At 37.3% G+C, this 23,523-nt stretch overlaps 1 protein-coding gene across 2 annotated transcripts in view; it reads right to left on the bottom strand.

Annotated features, from left to right (window-relative positions):
• Positions 1-23,523, bottom strand: part of CTNNA2 (catenin alpha 2) — a 500,115-nt gene that overhangs the window by 108,383 nt on the left and 368,209 nt on the right. For both annotated transcript variants that reach the window (XM_030491748.1, XM_030491749.1), the window contains exon 8: positions 6,938-7,018. In XM_030491748.1, coding sequence (XP_030347608.1) covers positions 6,938-7,018 — 81 coding nt within the window. The remainder of the gene's footprint in view (positions 1-6,937; positions 7,019-23,523) is intronic.

Here is a 23,523-nt window from a genome sequence, read left to right as displayed (position 1 = left end):
TAAGTCTCTACACATAAAGAAGAAAGAGTTTCTGCTAAATGCATCCTTGAAAGCCCAAACTGTCTTCTGAAGGTGAGCTCTCTCTTGATCATGTAGGAGATTAAAGGAAAACCAGCTTCCTTATACTATCACCCAACTTCCTAAGTTGACATCAGCTGGTGTGAATTCTCAGGATTCTCCATCCCCTCCCTATCCCTTCAATATGAGTTTTTATTTCTTTCGGTGTGCTGATCAGCTTCTCAAAGAAGCTGAAATAAGTTGGTTATTTAATATCTATTAAGTTTGATCAGAATTGAGTTACTGTTTTCTTCTGAAGATCTTGGTTTTGTTTTGCTTTCTGAGCACTCATACTTCCCTTGGGCTTATATTGTAATGTACAGATGCTGTGTACCTCCTACAGTTGGTACAAACAGAACACCTAAGTTAAGGCAGAGTCACCTTCAGAAGCAACTTCACTTTTCTGTGTTTCAGATTAATCTTCTAAGACTGGACAGTAACTCTTGCTTGTCTTCACAGAGAATTGTAGAAGGGAGAAAGGATAAACACAAAAATTAATTCAGTATATTATGATTCAGGGCAGCAAGGTTTAATTCATAGGTGCCACTGGCCCTCCATACAGCACTTGACAAGTCATCTGGTCTGTATATGTGACAGTACCTTGGCTGCAAAAGGATGATGATAAAATTTCCTCTTTTGGAGGGGGTCCCATGTCTTCCTCAAAGCATTCACATACTGCAAAGAAGCAAGCTCTGCATATACTTGGAGAGAGATTTAAGTCCAAAACCTGAAATCATTATTATGTAAGTGCCTAGCCACAATACAATTTGCATTGTATGGGTTAGCTGTGATACAAATGTATTCCAATGGAACACATTTTTTTCAGTTTTAGGTGTCCCCTTAGTCTAATCATATGAGCTAATATTAATGTCTTTTATTCTGAGAGTCTCTCTAGAGTCTATGCCAATTTTTGGCAGGTTTCAAAGTGCTAAACATTTTTGGGTTTACCGCAAATAGCCTTCATAAACAGCAGTGATACAACTTAATCTATGTGGAAGTGACTGATATAAAGAGAAAATGGAGATATGCTGCCTCTCAAGAGCTAGGAAGAAAAGATATGACAAATAAGCCAAAGAACATTATGAAGCCTGTTATTTAATTCAAACTGTTGTAACCCATATGAGAGAAAGTATATGGAATTGTAAGTACTTTCAGAGACCTATGAAGTAAGTAAAAACTGAGTATGATCAAGAAGTTCTCCCCAAGATCTTTCTTTTATCAAATTTGCATAATTACAAATATATAAATAAATTACAGGAGACGTTTGTCTCATCAACCTTTAACTTTTGAAAGTGTGACTTATAGTCTTGTATAGCTACTGAAACAGTACTATCAAGGACAAAAGGCAAGGAGCATAGTAATTGTAGCTGTGCAATTGAAAGGAGGTATGCTAGAGGATATGACTGATAACAGACTACTGAACACCATATGTATAGTCCACCAGGTGTCTTACAAAGGTATGTAAATGACCAATCAAAAATACATAAGGGTGATGTGAAAGGATGTACTAAGTACATGATACATAAAGAATTGATTAGAGGTATAAAAAGGGCAAATATGACATATATATATATATAATTTGGCTGCTGCAAAGTGTAACTGAACAAGTCTGAATGTGTGGCTTGTAGAAAGACATGCTAGCACAGGAATTATGAATATTAGTTGATGCCTAAATGGCTGAACCTGATCCTGAGTACCCAAAACTGTGTCACCAGTAATAGGGTGCTACTAGTGGCTATTGGGAAAAAGCAGACACTCAGAAGAAGTAATCAATACCCTAACCTCCATCAATATTTGTAAGAAAGAGGGAGAGAAATCATCCAAACCTATACAGAAATCATGGAAGTGCCTATCCTCCAGCTTTCAGCCTACAAAGTAGCTGAGATTAAACAACCAATGACGAGGACAAACCACAGCTACACCTGAAACCCATTCTTAGAAAATCACATAGGAACACAAGTCACTGTAGAGAGCATATTGAAGGATACCATACCATAGTCTTGATCATAAAGGCTTTTGTCTCTGGACTGGTTTTCTGAGGAAATGAGGCTTATTACAGAAATTCTGCCCAGTTCTTTTAAATACATTTTAATCTGTTGGCCAACTTTAAAACAATCTGAGAGACAGAAAAAGTCTTGAGGATGCTAAATAGTTTGAGTTCAATTAAAAATTGTCTGGGTAGGGGAACAGTGACCTGAATTAGAGTCCTATGGAGGGAAATTTGTTATTTGAAGCCAGTAGCTGGCTGGCCAGTGTACCAACATAGGTACCAGCTGTCTGACCACCATGTGGGTACCAGCTGGCCAGTTGGCAGAGCAGATGCTAAAACCAGTCTCACATCTTCCTGCATCCCACCAACCACCCTGCAAGGGAGCTACAGCAGATGAGGAAGCAGCAGTGAGGAGAAGGATGGATGTGAGAAAATAAGAATAAATCAGAAATAAACTTGAAAATCAGAGATCGTAAGGAAGGACCTGAGATTATTGCTACAGAAAGCCCTATAGAGGCAGTAAAATGCTATGCAAAGAAAGGCTTCATTACTTCAGCTGTTTGCGATTCTGTTTTTCAGTCCGGTGACTACAAAATATGTATTCCTCAGAGATTTGTAGGATGTTGTCTGGAAAAGGCAGTCTGAGAAGAGGACATTTTTTGACAAAAAAGAAATGGTAGATCAGAATGTTTTGCCTCAGAGAATGGTGTGAGGAATTCATCTATCCATGAGAACAAGCACAGTTCTTAGAGTCCAGAAATAATGACAGCTTTCCATATTTAAAATCACTGCCCCAGCTACGAACTGTGTATAGCTAATAATAGGATGCTGATGTTGTTTTGCTTTTTGTGGTATTTGTTCAACAGGTTGAACTGTACTGCACCCAACAACACATTGTCTAAGGCCACTAAACAAGAATCAGACACGAAAAAAGACCTTTTGACACTGCACACTTAGACTTAGATATCTAACAATAGTATTAATTTCTGTTAGACATTCAATCCATTAAAACAACAGCACAGGACATCAGTTTAAACATTCAAAGTATTTAGCAAAATGCAACTGGTAATGCAGTTATTTCTGGACTTTCTACTTTGCAGGTCCTATTAATATATTTTACAATAAAGTTTTGTTGCCTAAAACAGCAAGGAGAGACAGAAATCCACTGTAAGAAAAATTTTTTAGTTTTTACTTTATTGTAAATTAGAATGAAACCTGAAAATTTCAAATCATCAAAATGCCTTAAAACAACATAAAACTTTCTTGAAAATTCTGAGAATTTGGTTTTAATTTTCAATATTTATTTATACTCATAACAAATATTTCTATTTCTATTTACTTTTATATGTGTAATGCTAAGCTAAGATAAACAACTAATTTTTCAAAATAAAAAAATTAAAATTACTGAAAAAAATCTAAGTGTGAATTTTAAATGTCAGGCTTTTAAAAATTTTTTTTTCAAATTTCAAGTTCTGGATAATTCCTGATATTTTTCAGTTTCAAATAAAGTGAAACTTTTCTATTGAGTATTTATTTCATACAGTATTTCTAACTAGCTCTAGTAATGACATAAACCAACCAGGAGGTTGATGAATTGTCCTTAACAGCTATATGAGAGCATCATTTCCAGCATAAATTGAGAATCACTAGTAAAGAATCTTCCAGTTTCTTCCACTTGGAGGCATATGAAGTATTAGTCTGGCTTGAATGGACAAGAATGAAGAATTATTTGATTTCAATCGACTGTGAAGAATACTGCAGGCAGGCTGCTCTGTGTTAAAAATGAATAGAAGTACAGATATCTGCTTTTTAAGAGAAAACTAATGGCTTTGGTTATTATACCTTGCAGGGAAACCGACTGGCTAATACAGCCTGAACAAGCTCAGCTGATCAACTGGAACAGGACACAAGGCAAAGAGACGATGGCATGAGGGCAGGAGGCAGCAGCACTAACAGGTGGGCCACCAGTGGTGGTGACAGCAGAACAGCTGATGCCCTGCTCATACAACTCCAAATGATCTATAAACCATGTTGGTCCTCACTAGGCATCCAGTCTGTGTGTTAGCCAAACTCTTTGGTGTGTCCTTCCTGCTTATCTTTGCTTCAATGTCACACTAGAGCTGCAATGCTGGAAATCCTGTGTATGCGTGCTGCTTTATGATTAGCTGTAGTATTTAAACTATATGGTTAGTATCTTTTTTTCCCTATAGAGGTAAAACAAGCAAAGAAAATAACTGCCATCAACAAGCACCCTGCTGCTGGTATAGCTTCCTGTATTACACAATGAGGTATGCTTTGTTTAGCTTTTAGGTTTGTGTTTTTTCCCTTTATTTTTTTTTATGACAGACTTGTGTACCGGGGGAAAAAAGACCCCAAATCCTGCCAATTGGCACAACTTGTTATCAGACACAGAACTCTCTGCTTTTTCCAAGTTGTTCAAAATCAAGTAAGAAATGGCAGCAGTAAGCTATGGGCTGGTGAGACTTGTCTACTTCCAAGAACTTGTTCAGACTGACTTAGGTTGATGTTCTTACTGGCAGTTTATATTAACACATAATTAGGTGTCCATAATAGTTTTCCAGTGCCCATGAGAGGTTAAATGATGAGTATAAAAGATGTAATTCCATTAGAATAGGAAATATTGATGTGACTGTAAATTGTGAAATGGAATTTTAGCACCTTGTATCCCATCCACAATCATTTCACATGTCTGTGTGTTCTGTAGATAATCGAATAAAATCTCAGAAATAAAGAACTATGTAACCTGGGGAGTGAAAGAAAAATTAGTCTTAGATGGTTGACTACTGAAGCTTTGCAATGGAGCCTGACTACCAAATGAAATATATATACCTTCTTCATTACCAAAACATATTTTGTAGATTGTTTTATGATGGTAACATTAAGCTTCCTAAATCTGACAAGCAAGCTTGAAAAGGGATTCATTAAAAACAAAAGGCATTATGGTATTCAAAGTTGGTTGTCTCTCCCATGATTTAGCCCAAAATAGAAAGACTGAAATAGCATAACGCTGCAATCTCAACTGTGGTTCATTTCTTCTTAATCTTCAAGCCTCTCTCCCCAGGCATTAAACTAAGCCCTCGCTGACATCCTCACATTCTGAAATTTAGCAAGGGGGTGTATAGGCAGGTCTGGAGAGACACACAAATGTATACTGTTGATTACGCATTTGATGAAGCAGAACACTGATTATGATTCTAAAGAACAATGATTTATAGTCAGAATACACACTAATGAAAGCAGAGACTCCATCTTCCTCTATGCTTGTGCAAAACCTAGCACAATTAAGATCTGATCTTGATTAGTTTACTAGCAACTACCACAATTTAATAAACATTATACCTATGTGATTAACTTTCATAAACATCAGAAACTATATTAAAAGCTTCATCTCCAAGCAGGAAACTATTATATATTTGCTTCACTTTACCCACATAAAGAGTTCCAACCTTTCTGAGATTGAATTCAACACCCTTGGGGCTGAATACATGAGAAGCAGACAGTTTATTAAGAAAGGTGCCATTTTTATATCACGTTTCAGAGTAAATTTGGCTTTAGAGATGAGTAATTCAGGCAACTGCTGAGAGCCTCACACAGAACAGCAACTCATGTGTTAGTCTGCTACTTCCTTCAAGCAATAAGAACAGAGGTGGGAGGCAACACATGGTACGAGCTCCGCTGTAGAACCTAGGATCCCACAAATTTGGAGGTCAGAACAGCAGAGATCTTTCTTCTGTGATTAGCTAAGCAACAGATGTGATTCTAGGCTTTATATAGGAGAGACAATGATTCATATTGTCTGCAAGTCCATTGCAATATCTTTTTTTATTTGGAGAAATAAGCTCTGAGAATATGATCCTAAACACATTTGCTGAGAGTTAAGGAAGAGAAGAAATGAGCTGGGTTTTAGCAGTGTGGAGCAGTGATTTCAAAATGCCTATAGGGGCCACTCTTTCTGAAACTATCGTGTTGCAAATAGGGATCTGAAGATACATTTAAGTCCTTACGTGGTCTTGTGGATTTAAAGATTTTAGATCATTTTCACAGAGGTAATCTTTCATTGGCAAGGTAGGTAGAGAAACCTATAGAGGATATCTTTCTATATCTCTATGATATCTCCCCTGTGTTTGCCAATCTCCCTTCTTTTCTGACTCAAACTTTCTGAACAAATCTTTCAGTCTTCTTTCCAAACACAATGATAAATGTAATACAAGAAAGTCAACCTTTATGGTTTAAACTGTGCTTTACAGTTACTCACAGAATCACTGGGTTGGAAGGGACCTTTAAAAGTCCTCTAGTCGAACCTGCCTGCAATGAGCTGGGACATCAACTAGATTGGGGTGTTCAGTGCTCCATCCAACTTGGGCTTGAATGTTTGCAGGGTTGGGGCACCTTCCACCTCTTTGGGCAACCTATTTTTTAACTTTCTTCTTATCTTCATAGGATCTTTCTTTATTTAATACGAAACCTTAGAATTTTTCTTTGAAAATATTCTGCTCTTACAAACTCTTCCATATTCTGCTCATCGTTCCTGTTATTTCATGAGAGTATTCAAATAACTACAAATAAGCACATATGCCGGTGTTTTTATGAGTTGGGTTGCTGGGCTGCAAAGGCAGTGAAGGTCTGGCCAATCTGCCTACCCTCCCACATATTGAGACCACTGGGGGCTATACTTGGAATATGTTTCAGTCTCCCTTGTTTCCGGCTCAGGAAATACTACTCCTTTGCTTAATGTCATGTGTAATGTAGTGTCATTTCTAAATAAGGACATAAATTCTTTATACCTCTACAGGTGGTAAAAACAGTCTGAAGTTGAAAAGCAATGGCTTCCTTGGAAAATCAAGAAGCATTATAAAAGGCATATGTCACCTGTCTTCGAAGGTCTCGTGTTTTCTTGGTCATCTTGTCAATAGCAATGTTGAGTGGGTCTCCCTTCTCCTTCCTTCCAGTCTGTTAAAAATGAAATTTTGGAGTTAGAGAAAAATAATCCAGAAAATACACACTTTAACAAAAAAACCCAAACCAACAGTACAGATTTATAAAAGAAAATCTGTGCATCTCTTCTTGTTTGCTTCCATCAGGTTGTTATTTCCAATGTAATGTTTTTAACATGTTTATGTGCGGGGAGCATAGCAGATTATTTTAAACCAATCCTAAAATGATAAGAAGAAAGCTTAAGGTGACTCACTGGGGAGTTCAGAACTTTTCCACCAATAAATTATGTACATATATTATAGCCTGTACTCCAAAAATCTGGCAAGACCTTTCACTATAAAACGAATATTAAGAGTTTCTAATCTCCATCCTGCCAGGCACTGGGAATGTTAAACATGATAATAAGCAGCAACACAGCTTGAGGACAGAAGGAAAATCATCCCTACAGCTGTAACAGGACTCATATTGGCAGACATTAAGTGCAGTATAAAGAAGAATTCCACTTAAAAGACTTTCCTGCAGGAAGTCTCAAAGCAAAAATCCTCACAAAGATTAAAAAGGGGGAAAAAAAATCTTTTTTGTGGCTCACAACCAATGAAAGAAAATCCCATATTTTTTAGGTTCAATGGTACAAAAAGCATTAAGTGACTTTGTTAGCTGTATTACCTTTCTCTTAGGAGAAAACTGCTTCTCTAAAGATTTGTCACATCTCTAACCACACTGAACTCTGTTTGATAGCTTTTCATCAAGAATCAAAATGATCTGCCATTCTTTTGGCAATACTCTTTCCTTCCCAATGCTGTTTTCAAGTACTCCTATTTAGAATTGTTCCTTGCATATGATTAAGAGCAATTTTCTATTTCCAGCTGAGCCTAATAGCATATGTTTCTGGAAACTATTGAGAAGTCAGTTTTGGGGTGGGATGGGGATTAAACATACCCTTTCAATAATGATTTCACAAATGTACAGCACTGTTATCAGCTCTACATGGCCGCGTTGGCAAGTGGCCTGTGTTCTAGTCTTCTGATTTAAGCATTCATTCCAGAGAACGCCTGCTTTCTATTACTGTCTGTACTTCTAATTATGACACGAGGCCTATACATCATTTAGAAATCTGTAAAACCCATCCCCTTTTTTTAATTTGGAAATTCAAACATAAAAACCATAAATTTACCTCTTAGGTTTTTGAAAAGAATCTATTACAAATTCTGGAGTTAATTGTACAAATTGACACCAGAAAACAGAGAGAGCATTTGCCATGATACAAGAGGAGGCATCTGTGTAACCCGCTGATATTTTTATCTCACTTTTCTTGTGTTCATCCTTTGACCGAGTTCTTCTGGTCCCCAGCTAAAGAACTGCAGCTCTTCAGCCTAAGCAATGTCAGCACATGCTTTTAGTTTTAGATGTCCTGAATTCAGACCCTGGTATTTTGTCCAGGACAGCAGCTGTCGTATGTGCCCACGATCTACAGTTTTTCAAGCTGAAATTTCACAATAAAAACGAGGCTGACAAGTCTGGTATAGGAAGACTCTCCTAACTGTTGAAATGGTACAACGGGGAGTGCCAGATGAGCTGGTCTCAGTTTCCTAATGTGTTAGACTACAAAGCTATATTCTAAGAAAACTTTAGTTTACTTTGGCTGTGTGCTGCGTACTGGCTGAGCCAAGTAACTTTGGTGACATTAGTGTTCTGGGATGTTTTATTTTCCCAGTCAAAAAATTAGATTTCTTTAATATTGTTTAATTTTTTCTCTTCCTTCTCATTTTTTAACCTTTAATGCATTGGTTTAGAAAGATACATAACCACATAAAATGTTTTAAGACATTTTTTGCTAGGGCAAAGATTATTTATTTATTTATTATTTACTAAGAAAATCAGGTAATAGCTTGCTAAAGTGTGAAAATTGCAGTGAATACTAATACAATGAGAATCATCAAAAAGCAAACATTGTGACCCTTAAGGCTAGGTCAGGATGGTATTTTACAGCTCTTGAGCAAAACAACTAGTTAACTATTCCTCACTTATCTCATGCAGGGCAGATGTATTTTGTGTTCCCACCATCATACAAGGTCAAACACTTAATGCTTGGCACCCATTATTGTTGGTCAGAAAATTGTCCTGAATAGAAACTTCGGACTTCTTCCAGTGTAGTCAGCTACAGGATACAATAACACTAAATAAATTAGGCATCTGATAAACTGCACTGTTTAGGAGCAAAGGCTCCTGACATTCCCTAAATAGTAATTGGAAAAAAAGTGGAATTTTTGAGATTGACTTACAAGTTTGTAATTCAGGTTCTGAACCTGAGCAGGTTTTATTGCTCATAGGAGGAAACTAACACTGAGAGTATAGCTAGGGTAGCCTACATCTAACATCTCTCCTAAGCCTCTCTTCAAATTTATCCTGTAAGTTTCTTAGTCTAGTTTTCAATTACATAAACAGTGGCCCTTAAGGTACATCCTATTGTGAAACACAAGACAACTGGAAACCCTTCTGTGACCCTTAGGCCACACAACATAGACTGTCAATATCCATCTGGCCAGCCCCTTCTCTCTCCAAAATAGAGAAAAGCCTGCTCTATATTGCTTACTGAATAACTCCCTGCTCTGTGCAATCGCTCAAATCATGCCTACATGCTGTTTCAGATGCTAAATGGCATTAACCAGTCTGTGCTGGAAAAGAGGCTACTAAATCAAGTGGGCAGAGATCCAGTCGAGCTCTCTCAATGGAAATATTTTATTAACACATGTGAATACAGATGAAGTTGAAAAGACACTTCTCCCATGCCACAATATTTTTACTTATCCAGGAAGTTTGTGTCCTTAACCTGTTACTTATAAAATGGCTACTGCCTTTTCATCTGTACACAAAACCCCTTCTTCACTGTTTGATTTCAAAGAAGTAGAAATTTGTTTAGTAAATCATATTATTGAAAAATAAATAGCATTGCATGTGATGTTACATAGCTTCAGGCAGGTCTGTCAAACACCATCTGTTCTGTGCCGAAAATATAAGTTTATTAAAGTTTATTTATTTAAATCCTTAAATACTCTTATATTAATGTTGCTCTGCGATAAATTTCTGGCCTTCATTCCTAGAAGGGATAGAAAGGAATCCAGTGGTTTCCTGAAAAAAACATAAAGCTTAGTATAGAGCCTTACAGCATTTCTCTGTTAATCTTTTTCCTCAAAGGGAAGAAAGATACTTTGGAGATGGGATAAAAAGGAAGCAAAAATTGCTGCTGGCATTGGGTTAAAAGGAGAAGGAGGAGAAATGCACAGAATTCCTTCAATGCCAAAATATTGCTATTCAGAGTTCCTGTGGACAGAATTATGTCTATTCATGGTGTAATGAGGAGAACGTTGCTACAGGAGAATATATTAATCAGGCCCCTGATTTCTAGTGACCATTAACAGCATTTGCATACTGTTTTTACTCAAGATACTTTCAAACTATGCTCTCAATCTGCGTTAGTCCCATTCCAACTTCCTCAGAGCTTTTCCCTGCCTGTTGGATTTATCCTCAGTTGATCAGGATGAGCTAATTTCTGCAGGCGCTCCCCCAGTTAGGAATGCATCTTCCATTGCACTTTTACCCCAAGGCCGCAGCCTCCCTCCCAGATCACACAACATAAGATCCAGCTCCCTGATTATATTTTACGAGCATGTTTAAGCTTGATTTGCCACCTGGCATGAGAAGTTGAGTAGTTTTTCAACACACCCATGTCCAGTTAGTGGAAGAAATCTAGGTACTGTTCTATGACACCTACAGAAAACACCTACAGTCACAAACACTGTTAACAATAATACTTGAACAATAAACCAAGTACAGAATACAATCATTGCCTTCCTTATATTAAGCAAAGCCTAAAAAGCCTCACAGTTAAAGTTGCATAATTTTAAGGTAAGTGCTTAGTTAGACAATGAACTTCAACTTCATTTAGTAAGGAAGAGATATGAAACAATAACAAAAAGCACTTAAGGATGGTAAGAAATTCTAGCATCCGCTAGAATGATCTCTGCTAAGATACAGCACTGTTCTTCCTTTTGAAAACAGACCTTTTTCCTCTCATTTTCTTCTCCTTATGAGCTGTTCACAGTTTATATTGTTGGAGTAAAATAAAAATCTCACAATCATTAACGACATTTATATCCCATGACTTGCTCATTACAGAAGTCTCTTGGTCTGCATGAGGTACTCAGCAGGACACTCGTTTCCAACCATAGAGAATATCAGAGAGTCAAGACATGGACAATCAGGCCAATCAGCCTAAAGACATAGTACATTTTGGATGAGACAGTCAACCTGGGAAGAAGATGCTCCAGACTGGAACTGTGTCATTAGATTTGAATAATTTGAAATACCAAATTGTAGAGCTTAAATTTCAGCACATGAAACAGATAAAATTGCTACTACCAAAATTATTATTATAAAGAGGGTTTAGATATTATGGTAATGACTATCATTGTATTGGAAAGTTAGGATTATTTACAGTTGTGTGAGATGCAAACCCATTATTTTGAGCATATTATTTTTGAAAAAGTATAATCAATGACAAAGAACATGGCTGACAATAGTAACCTATTAAAGAAGGGGTTGGAGTGCCAAGAAATAACACAAAAAGTGCAGCAACTGCAGGCCTACAACGTAATGTCACAGACAAAAAGCAATATGTACTACAGCTAAATGAGTGATGTTAGAGAGAGCAATTCCTCTTTTCCTTTAAAGTTCATAATTTAGAAGATCAGTGTTTCAATTTAATAACAACAACAATAGTAGTAATGATGATGATGCCTAGAACTGTGTAAGAACTTTTGTGGCGGCTGTTTTCACATATTCCCCTGTGTTTGCTTCACTAGATATAAACCAAAATACCTGGAAGAGCTCAGTCTCCTAACATATTACATGTTGCTTGACCAAGACATCCTTACTGCCATTAATTAAGTAATTTAGGCTCCAGGAGACAGGTGGAAAGATTATCTATTGATCCAAAAGCTACCAAACCTTGATATACTTTTATATTTTCATCATCCCCTAGGTAGGTGGTTCCATTATTTACAGTTTATTCAAAACTTCAATATCACAATGTTTTATTAAGGTGTAAACTGATGCTCAAAAATATATCTGTCCTAATATTTTATTTTAAATGTTGAAAAACATCACTCTTTAAAAACCATGCACAGGTTCAATAGCCCTTTTAAAAGTGATGAAGAGAAGCTTACTGCTAAGAGAAAAAACATTTTGAACAGCAGATATAAGCTGCATCAGTGCTTTTAAGCAGAAAGTTAGGTTTAAACATACCAATTCACAGTCTCCTCCTGACAGGTTAAGAAGACTAATTTTGGGTCAGGAAAAGGCTAAACTATTTATTCTAGCAGAAGTGAGTAGACACTAAATCTCACTGAAAATCCTAGGTATCCACTAGGGAGATGGATCAGGAAAACATTTTTTAGAGAATCTGTGTGCTTCCTCTATGGAAGAGCTAAAGAAAACATCTTAGAATAAATAACTTTAAAAACAAAAGAGAAAGAATGATAAGAAGTGTCTCAGGATCATGGTGTGATCGTAAATTACTGTCTCTGCTCAGCTCAGTGATTTCATCCACACTTTATGTTTATTCCCATAAATTATTTTGGGTTTTAGCATTTATCTAAAGTAACTACATTGGAAGTTCTGCAATCACCTGTTTTCCATCTTCAATTTTGCTAGGAAATCACCTCCCATGGAACGAAAATTTGTACCTTCCCTTTTCTTCTTAATAATTCATTTTTTCTTGAAAATAAAGAAAGAGAATTTTGCATAAAAGAGGAAAGAAAGGTTGCTTAGATACCCTTTTTCTGCTCAGGTCTTCTGGCCTTTGATTTATGCAGTAGCAAAGGAGAAAGGGTTAGTCACCACAGAGAAAGGACAAGACAGAAAGATCCCACTGTTTCGCCACTTTGCAATGAAACACTGAATTACAGGCTTTCTTCACGGCGCCTCCACAATACTGCTCAGTTCCAGAATGTTATTCACTAAATAACCTGCTCATAAATGCATGTTACAGGCAAGAAGTTCCCCTAAAATAAAACAATTGTTTTCAGCAGTTTTTAATTACCTTACCAAATTGTGACCAGATCACAGTGAGTGTAATTGGTTCCAGTATAGCATAAATAATCACAGCTATGCAGAAACTGGGTAAGCCACATCCTTGCAATCCCAGATAGTAAATAAAGTCAATAAAATACAAGCGTACCATGAGCTGGACATGATATCAGTACCTGAGGTGTGCAAATCTTGTCCTGGATCCAAGCAAGTTTTATCTAGATCTGTACATAATTAAAACTAAGTAATGAAATGCGGAACTTGCGAAAACTGAGTATGTAAATGATTGAAGAAGAGTCTCTTTTTCTATTTAATGTTTTTTAGGCAGCCCACATCATCACAATATCTGAATGCCTTCAAATGGAGTGGTGAATTGGTGAATTAAGTGGTGTGTTTAATATCAGCCGTGTGTGGTTTCTTCTTTTATCTTGTCACAAGAAGGAGGATTTGTGTGTAGAGAAATATTTTACTTCTGACGTGCTAGCATCTAATCTCCCCTAAAAAAAGAACTGCCTGTAGAATTTATATTTATAATGGTATTAGAGGTTGCCTAAAATGGAGAACTTTTTCATTCTTGAGAATGCAGGCAGCAGTTTCTTGGCGTTGGTGGTCTTTTTTTTCATTTGTAGATATACACTGAATATTTCTCTATTTCTGTGTATTTTTGACTTAGAGTTTCCCAGATCACTGTGGTGAGGATACAGTCTTCTTCTAGCTACTAGCCAAGATCGGATTTTACAGCATACTGAGGTACCAAAGATGCAGAAAAGGCAACTGGGGAACTTTTCTAAGTTACAAGGCAGGTGTAACACACAAATCTCATTGATTTTCATTAGCCAAAACATATGCACTGGTTCTCTTTTTTTTTTTTTTTTTTTTGTTTTAGAAGGGGAGAGAAAGCTGCGCACCTATTAGAAGTTCTTCCCCAAGGCAAGAATATCCTAACATCATTTATGAGTTGTGTCGTTTAATTAAATTCATATTATAATATAACACACAATGCCATGTTCCAGTATTTAAAAGGTGACTACAAAGAAGATGGAGTCTCCCTTTTACAAGGAGTCCCATGGAAAAGATGAGGGGTGATGGGCACAAGTCACTCCTGGGGAGATCCTGACTGGACACAGCACTGTACCAGCTACTAAGAAGGAGAAAAATAACTGTTACAGCTGAACCCAGGGCAGCATAAGAAGAAAATTTTTCACATGAGAACCTTCAGCCATTGGAATAATCTCCCCAGGGAAGTGGTGGATTCCCCAACACTGGACACTTTTAAGAATTGGCTGGACAGGGTGCGGGGCTGTCTAGTCTAGATCATGCTTTTGCCTAGAAAGGCAAAAGACTGATAAACTGAGACAGGTTTTCTGATATGTCCTCAAAAAATCTCTCCAATACATGTGTAAAGTGGTCTATACCACTGTAAATGCAGGTGATCTGAGTTTTAGCATGCATGTGAACTTCTGATCCAGCTTTCTGCCCTAATGTCTTTGAGCGCTGATGTCTCTGAAGCTTCTTCTCATTCCTTCCTGTTTGAAGGGCGTCACTTTGGAACAATATGTATTAGAATATTGATCTACAGAATATTTCTTGTAGTTAAAGAGCATCTTTTCCTTTGCAATGCTTACTCAGAGGACTCAAAGAGGAAGCCATAAGGGTTCTCATAAAGTAAAACGCATTTTTCTATTCAGAAGATATCAGTATACAAAATTGATGCTGTTACATTTAGATGCATATGTAAAAAAAAATGAATATCTGAGGAAAGAAATGTGGATGGTGTAAACTGTTATAAAACCATCAGCTTCACTGAAGCCACACTAACTCACACCAGCTGAGAATTTCCCCACTCATGAGTTAAATGAAATCTTGCAGATGCTTCCATTTAGAAGGTCAAAAATGTTTACTCCAGAATTTAAATTATTCTAATTTCTTCACAGACATCTACTTGCAAAGGCTCCACTATGAACTCCTCATTTAACCACCAACTGCTTTCCAGCTGTAAATTGCAATCTGCTTTTAAATTGCTTCTGGATGGTTTCTCTTAATCTAAAGTAACTGGAGGAAAAGGATATAGTACATATTTTTTTCTTTTCCTTCAGATTTGGAAGCCCATAGAGAAGGACTAAGTAAATAAGTGTTGAAGTGCTAAAATGTACCCACTTTACTAGAAGCTCTTGGGTAATGCCTATTCTGTTATTATAAGCCTAATAATAAATGTTACTAAGTAAGGAATTAGTAATTAATAAAGCCTTCTATTATATTTTCTATTAAAATTTTATCTGTTTAAAAGTTGAAGTAATACCGGGCAACTAAGAGGAGTGGTAGAGAAGTTCAGGACATGTTACAACACGTAACAAACAATACTGCATGCATCTAAACTCAAGAAACCTATTGAGTAAAACTTTGTTATGTTTCTGTTATAGATGAGTGGAAATAGTTAGAACTCTTAATGGAAGTGATATTGATATCTGATATGACCACTGGCCTAGGTTTTATGTCTCACTCACTAGCACTTGTAGCCAATCTCTTCAAGTTGGTTTTAGAATAAGGGCTCTGTCATGGGTCACAGGGATGAGTGTTATTCACGGAATTAAATGCAAGACTTCCTAAGACATCTCACCATCCCTTGAAAACATCCCTTTAGTGTTTTTCAGGTCTTCTTCTTGGAGGAACAGGAGAACCACATGATGTTATTGGTTGCAGGCAAAGATTTTTGGGTTGTTTATGAATTTAAGAAAAAGGCTCCACTCGATGACAATATCTGACTATAACGTTGGCTTCATGAACATATTGAAGCTCCAACAATGCCATTCTATTTAGTTGGAGAATTGCTGTTAATCGCATAACGGCAGGTATTATATAGCCTCAGAGTTCAAAATCCCCAAATCTTGCCTGTCTGTAGGACACAGAGTTGTCTTGACTGCACTTACACTGCTCTGATTATCAAATATCATGGAAAAACAGGATTTCAACTAGTTCACTGCATCTGTCACTATCTGATAGATCTCTCAGTGAGATGTGTATTGAGTATCATATCTACACTTCTTTCTCTGTAATTGCATCAAGTTTTTATTCCTTGGATGATCCATAAGGAAATGAGGTCTTGCTTATTTCCTAACCAAAATTTTTTTGTCAATGTACGCCGCTGAAAGTCAATGCTAACTCAATATTTGTACTTATAACATGGAATTAAATGCTTTTTCAAATTCATTGCTACTTTCTAGTCCCTTATCTTGCCAGCTCCCTCCAGACCACCCTGGTGGGCTTTTCGTTTGCCTTTTTTTTTTTGTTTTCTCCTTATCCTCCTACCTGTTTTGAACACTTTCAATTACAGCCTACACTGAAACAATATTTGACATTATTTCAGTTGATGTTTCTTGCAGTCAGTGAAACCACTGCTACTTTCCAGCTCTGACACCCTACTTGGCAGTGTACTGTGCAGTCTACACAATATCAGGTTAGAGCATTTGTCAAATTTTCCAAGGGCAGTGATGTGTGTCTGGCAATGAGGCTTTTCAGTCTGGCAGATCTCCAGAGAAAACCCCACCTGCAAGCAAATAGTGTGCATGAGGTTTAATACGACACATACTGTAAATTTAGCTACCGTTTTGAGTGAATGGAGATAGAGGAAAGCCTGGGAAAGACAATAACTTAATTCTCATTACCGTCCACTTTGAGTACTGGCTTCTTTGTTGCCACATGTTCCTTTGTGGGACATCACAACCATGAGGCATTAGTGATGAAATAAACCAAAACACAATAAACATAAAAGAACTGTTTAAACTCCAACCAGACTTTCAAAAGAATGCAAGAACAAAGGGCCAGCTCCTTCTATTTTTATAGACCAAAGCTTTGGTCTATTCCTGTCACCACCTCAGATCAATGTGCTAATTGATACCCATTTAAATGACTTGTCAGTTTAATCATAAGAAGTGAAACACAATTACAGGGCATTAATGTAAAAGCCAGCACAAAATAACAGAATGTCCATGTGGGATATCTGAAGCAAAAGCCTGTTGAAAATTGTTGACATTTTCATGAACAGTCTTTTTACAAAAGAAAAAAAAATGCTTTGTAACTGCTATTACAAACTAATTAGGCATAAAATAATGCTTTAAGTCTATAAACTGATTGAAGTCCTTATTTCTCCTTGTAGATACCAGACTTTTTTTTACCTTTTGTTCTTGGTATAAAACTAAATGCATAAAGATAAAGAACTTTACTGAAATGATAAGTGGTGCCTTGACAAAGCCTCTCTGTGCTCCTTCTCAAGCCAGCAGGAGTTTTACCATTATTTCCATTGAATGATTGGAACGCTCATTTTTCATGGACACTCCAAATTTACACTGAATATAAGCTGTATTTTTGGAATCCTCAAGCAGATAACTTGGATTAAGTGGATGAAACGGGAGCAGGGAAGGGAAGAGACCTCTCCTTCTGCCCCTGAAGACAGGGATGCAAGACAGGTGGATTCAAAAGGACAAACTTTCCCCCAAAGCCTTGCTGGAGTCACAGAATCATAGAATGGTTTGGGTTGGAAAGGACCTTAAGATTATCTGGTTCCAACCCCCTGCCATGGGCAGGGACATCTTCCTCAAAGCCCTGTCCAACCTGGCCTTGGACACTGGCAGGGATGGAGCATTCACCACTTCCTTGGGCAGCCTGTTCCAGTGTCTCACCACCCTCACGGTAAAGAATTACTTCCTTATATCTAACCCAAATCTCCCCTGTTAAGATTTGAATCCATTGCCCCTTGTCCTATCATTATAGTCCATCATGAAGAGTCCTTCTCCAGCATCTATGTGGGATATGCTGGGGTGGGCTCCAGTGCCTTAAGACCCCCTGACCCTTTCATCTCGAGCTGCACCACAGCTCAGTTTCAACCAGATAGGTAAAGATATACACCCAGTTCAGAGGTATAAAAGAAAAGAGGATTCATGAGTCCACACGACAGGAAATCAGATCAAGGCCTTTCACTTCCTGGATAATACTCAACTATTAAGAAAAACAAAAATCAGCAAACAGGAGCCAGAATAACCCCTATGTGATTTAGAACCTTACTTAGTCTTTTCAAAAAAGTAACTGTCAACACATGCCTTCAGGATAGAACATAAGCTGTAAAAAGCCTTCTCCTTCCAGCCCTGACTTGGTTTTCAAGATCCAGAAGGCATGGGGGCTCGGATTGTATGTGAGGCACAGTTAATCTCCTGGATTGAGGTGACTTCACTTTTTTCAATAGTCACAATGCATAGCCCAGGTCCTGGTACCCCCATGGTAAAAAAGGAAAATCACTTAAAAAGTTTGTGTTGTAATTCCGAGCTCATAGACTCTGAGGTCTTTAATTGGATTTGGCCCTTTATTCTCTATATTCATGAGACCATATATTAATACGACCATCCCTGCCTGGCCCACAAGGTAACTGAATGAATAGCTCAGCACATCCACCTAAATGCCTTCAAAAAGAGTTAATACTATTGAATGTGCAATATGACTAGTTAACTCTGCTACCTTGATAATGGTGGCATGGAAACTGTGAAGGTAAGTGCCATTGGAGCCCATCTCATAGCTAAAGATAAAATCGATTCTATTTTTCAAATTTCCTTGAAATACCTTCATCTTCTTGCACAACTAAAATACTCAAAATACTGCAAAGAAAGGGTGAAAACGAGATAGTTCTTCTGGTAGATTGCCACAAAGATTTCTTGTAGCACCTGAAGTGAAAAAAATTTTAAGGAATGTTAAATGAAATCACAGCAGACTGAAACCTGTGGCTCCACTGCAAGACCTGAAATAACTCTGAAACAGATGCTAATTGGCACTACCTTCATTCTAATGTTCATAAATGAAACTGAACGAGCCTTCAAAGGTGCCAAATAAAGACTAGCTGCCCAAAGAACATTAGAATATGCTTGGATTTGGTTTGTCACCTCCGAAGTTATTTATATCCTGTTAAGTTATTTAGATGCCTTTGAAAATTCATTCCATGAGAAAAGTGTGTACCTTTTCAAAAGAACTGAAAGTCTGTGGAATTTAAATTCTTTAATTATCCTGGCTGTGCCTTCCATTATCAATTAGCGTTGGCTTTGGAGGTGAACTACTGATCTGGAGTTGTACTGAGTTACTCACTGCGGGAGATTTTTTACCAGGGAATAGTTCATGGTTTGTACCAAGACAAATACGGTAGTTTGCAAGTCTTGGTAGAAATAATGCATTATTAAATGTTATCCACAGACATCTCCAGCTGTTTATAACATCTTTTCATGACATATGCATATAGAAACTAATTGTAAGTGGTAAAAGTGCCAACTGACCTCTACATCGGGTTTTCTTCTTTCCCTTCTAAATTACTTAAACTTTCATGTTTGAAATTAAAGCTATATAAAACTGATTTTAAATAGTATTTTTCTAATAATCCACTAATTTGGCTCTGCCGTAACATCAATAGCAATTTCAGTACTAATATACTGCAGTATACCACAGTTCCTATTTATGACTCTTTTCTTATATCCTATACCCTATAATTTCATCAGTATTATCTACAAAATTATAATTGAATGTTTCCTATAAAAATCAATTAATCAAATAGGAACAATTGTAGAGATTCTACATGTTACACATGGTCATGACGTACACCGACAAGACAGCAATTGAATCCACAATCTACGGGAACTAGACTACTTCCAATTACCAGTCCAGTTCTGCTTCCAATAAACTATATTTTAGCGAAGTTTTCTTTTGTATGGCAATTAGTGTTGAGGGTGAGTCAATTCCATGATGATCAAATGTCTAAAAAACTTTAAAGAAATAAACTGAAGCCCAGCAGGGGAAGCTCTGTGGCTTTCCACACATGATTCTAGTTGATTCTATGATGCTTTGCACTTCAAAACTGCGAAGTAAATTACTAAGAAAAAGTTGCTGTGAATAAAATGGGCTGCACTGTGTTAAGTAATTATTTCTAAAGTGTGAAATGGGTAGGAAGTAGCTCATCTTAAAGTAGTGCCATGATGCATCTTACCTCTCTAGTATGAAGTGAACAGCCTTTTTTAATTTTTCTTTATCTTGGAGGAGCAAGCACACGAATGAAAACTTAATTCTTCTAATGATCTTTTATGTGGGAGAGAAGTGTAAAGACTCAACCTGTGAAACTATGCTGTGCTCCACTATTTGGACCCCATACTGTTTCTGGAAGAACGTTCTAGAGTTTCATGAGCAATCAGAAAATGCCCAGTAATTTAGAAATGTATTTTGTTAATGCTCCCTATTTAAGGAATGCATGAAGAAGACACAATCTCCTATGTCAAAGACCTGCATTTCTGGGAAGGTTAAGGGATGCACTCCAGTAAAGAATCTGTGAAACAATGTGTAACACAGCTTGTCCTTAAGTGTGTCTTGCAAGTATGTCATGCTGCACACACATCCTGTTCCTCAGTATTGAGACCAGTGGTAAAAGAACATTTTAATAGAGAAGTTATGCTCACAGCATGAATTAGGAAAATACACTTATGATTGCTCCTGAGAAAACAGAGAGGATTCTTGCAATTAATTAATACCTAGATGCATAAAAACAGGCTGTTTTAACAAGAAGAAAGTGTTATCTTTTTTCCTGCTTTGGTTTTTGGGGTTTTGTTTGTGGTTTTTGTTTTTTTTTTTTTTTTTTAATAACTGTTATTAAAAGTTGCAGGGGCTAAGAAGAAAGAGGAAAACCACCTAAGAATTAAGTAAAAGCCTTCTCCACGACAAAAGGTGACACAGATTGGTAGTAATGAATTGCGTATATTAGTTAGCTAAAATATGGCTGTCCATTTAAAGGATAATGACAAATAAGTTAAAATATTTGTGCAGAATTCATGTGAAATTCAGATCAAACCCAAGAGGCAGCAGGGGTTAAGCAAGAGAGTACTAGTCTGGGTTTAATGGTTCTCAAGCACAATTAAGAGAAAACATTTTTCCTTAAGAATCCGTTTCAACAATCTGCAATACAGGCTTTTGTTTTGTTCATATACATAAGAGATTCATCCCCAAAAGATCAAAAAGGGCTATTTTCTCAGATTAAATATCATATGGATATCTGAATTAAACTTTGCAACGGTATGACTTCTGAACACACACAGAGCCATTTAGTGACCTGCTCAAGAGAAAGAGCAAAAGTGTGTCTACAAAGCATAAACTCATTTTGGCCTCAGTCCTGAAACTATCTTTGAGGTCTGACCTTCAGAAGAACTTCACATAACACAGATGGGTTGACCAGGGTTGGCCACTGGAAAGCATTTAACAAGTCAGTGTTGCACAGCATTCTGTAACAGAGCAGAACAAGGTTCTAAATATATCAAGTGAGCTCTTCTCTGCTGAAATATCTGTATGTTAATAGCTTGTTCTCTGGGATCAGGAATTGTTACCTCCAGGAGGTGAATGAATAGAATACAATAATTTCAACTGAGGGCTTAGAAATATTATTATTTCAAGATTGTATTATGTTCATATTTTATTGATGTAATATTTTAATATATTAAATAATTTTATAAATTACTATACTTTCAAATACATTAAACGTAAGATGGGGCAAGTCTGCATTTAGAGGTAATCAATGCCAAGAGATTTTGGAAGCTTCCCCATAATATAGGCAAATTAGATAAAGGTAGCAATACTACACCAGGATGGTTGTTCTGGCCATCATGTTGTCCTCAACATAAAAAGGACATGGAGCTGTTGGAGCAAGTCCAGAAGAGGGCCCGAGGATGATAAGGGGTCTGGAGCACCTCCTGTATGAAGACAGGCTGAGAAAGTTGGGGCTGTTCAGCCTGGAGAAGAGAAGCTACGTGGAAACCTCAGAGCAGCTTCCAGTATCTGAAGGGGGCCTACAAGGCTGCTGGAGAGGGACTCTTCATTAGGGACTGTAGTGATAGGACAAGGGGTAATAGGTTCAAACTGAAACAAGGGAAGTTTAGGTTAGATATGAGGAAGAAGTTCTTTACAGTGAGGGTGGTGAGGCACTGGAATGGGTTGCCCAAGGAAGTGGTGAATGCTCCATCCCTGGCAGTGTTCAAGGCCAGCCTGGACAAAGCCTTGGGTGGCACGGTTTAGTGCAAGGTGTCCCTGCCCATGGCAGGGGGGTTTGAACTAGATAATCTTAAGGTCTTTTCCAACCCTAACTATTCTATGATTCTATGTTACACCCACTGATGGCTGTAGCCCTGATGTGCATGGACAAGAGGGGGAGTGGACAACCTCAAATCCATGACCACATCAGGCGACGTACTCACAAACATTTCTGGTGAGCCGGTTTTACTAATATCACATGCCCATGCAAACCAAAAGGAACCGTGTGTACAAAATTACTATTTCACAGGCTTATCTTTAGAAAGAGAGATCCATTTTGTTAAAAAATAATTGCCTTAAATGCACAACTGTGTGCACACATCTACAGGTATTTGTATACTCAAGGATGAAATTTCATTTCTTACATAACTTCCTAAATCAAGATAAGAATGTTCATAAATCACCGAATAGAGCTGAAGAGTAGAAATTTTGGGTAGGAATGCTTTAAACAAAACAAGAGGCTAGCAGAATGACTGCCCATTCCAGCATTCATTTTGACTGATGAATTCCAGAGCAGTCTATTACAACAAATAGCATCTCCTAGTAAAATTCTCTATTTCTAATATCATTCTGCTCTCCAAAACCATATATTTTTGACATCAGAAACAAATTGCAACAACATGCAGAAGAATGAGCTGTTGCCTCTGAAAGATATTTCCAATATGCCACATAATTTAAAATTTTATCAAGACAAGAAAACTGGATGACACATATTTACACATTTGTATGTAATGCTTTTATAATTCAAATCCACTATGTTTTACCTTTATACAATCAAAATAAATCAAAATTCAAGATAGCCATGATTTCTTGACTGACATATTAAATATATTCAGTGTTAAGATGGGCAATGCCCAGTATTAAGCACTACACTAAATATCTTATTTCAACTGCCACTTCCTTTTTATGACAAAATTTGTTCAAATTGCAGAACCAAACACTTGAAAATAAAATACCAGTTGTGGTTGACCCTGGCTGGATGCCCAGTGCCCACCAAAGTCACTCTGTCACTGCCCTCCTCAGCTGGACAGGGCAGAGAAAATATAACAAAAGGCTCATAGGTCGAGAGAAGGACTGGGAGAAATCACTCACTAGTTATTGTCATGGGCAAAACAGACTCCACTTGGGGAAATGAGTTTAATTTACTGCCAATCAAAACAGAACAGGAAAATGAGAAATAAACCCAAATCTTAACACACCTTCCTCCCACCCCTCCCTTCTTCCTGGGCTCAACTCCACTTCCAAATTCTCCACTTCCTCTCCTCCAGTGGTGCAGGGGGACAGAGAATGGGGGTTATAGTCAGTTCATAACACGTTGTTTCTGCCGCTCTTTCCTCCTC

The sequence above is a fragment of the Strigops habroptila genome, chromosome 7, assembly GCF_004027225.2.
Source record: "Strigops habroptila isolate Jane chromosome 7, bStrHab1.2.pri, whole genome shotgun sequence".
Taxonomy (NCBI): domain Eukaryota; kingdom Metazoa; phylum Chordata; class Aves; order Psittaciformes; family Psittacidae; genus Strigops; species Strigops habroptila.
The sequence above is the reverse complement of the archived record's forward strand: the minus strand, read 5'-3'. Positions and strand labels throughout refer to the sequence as shown.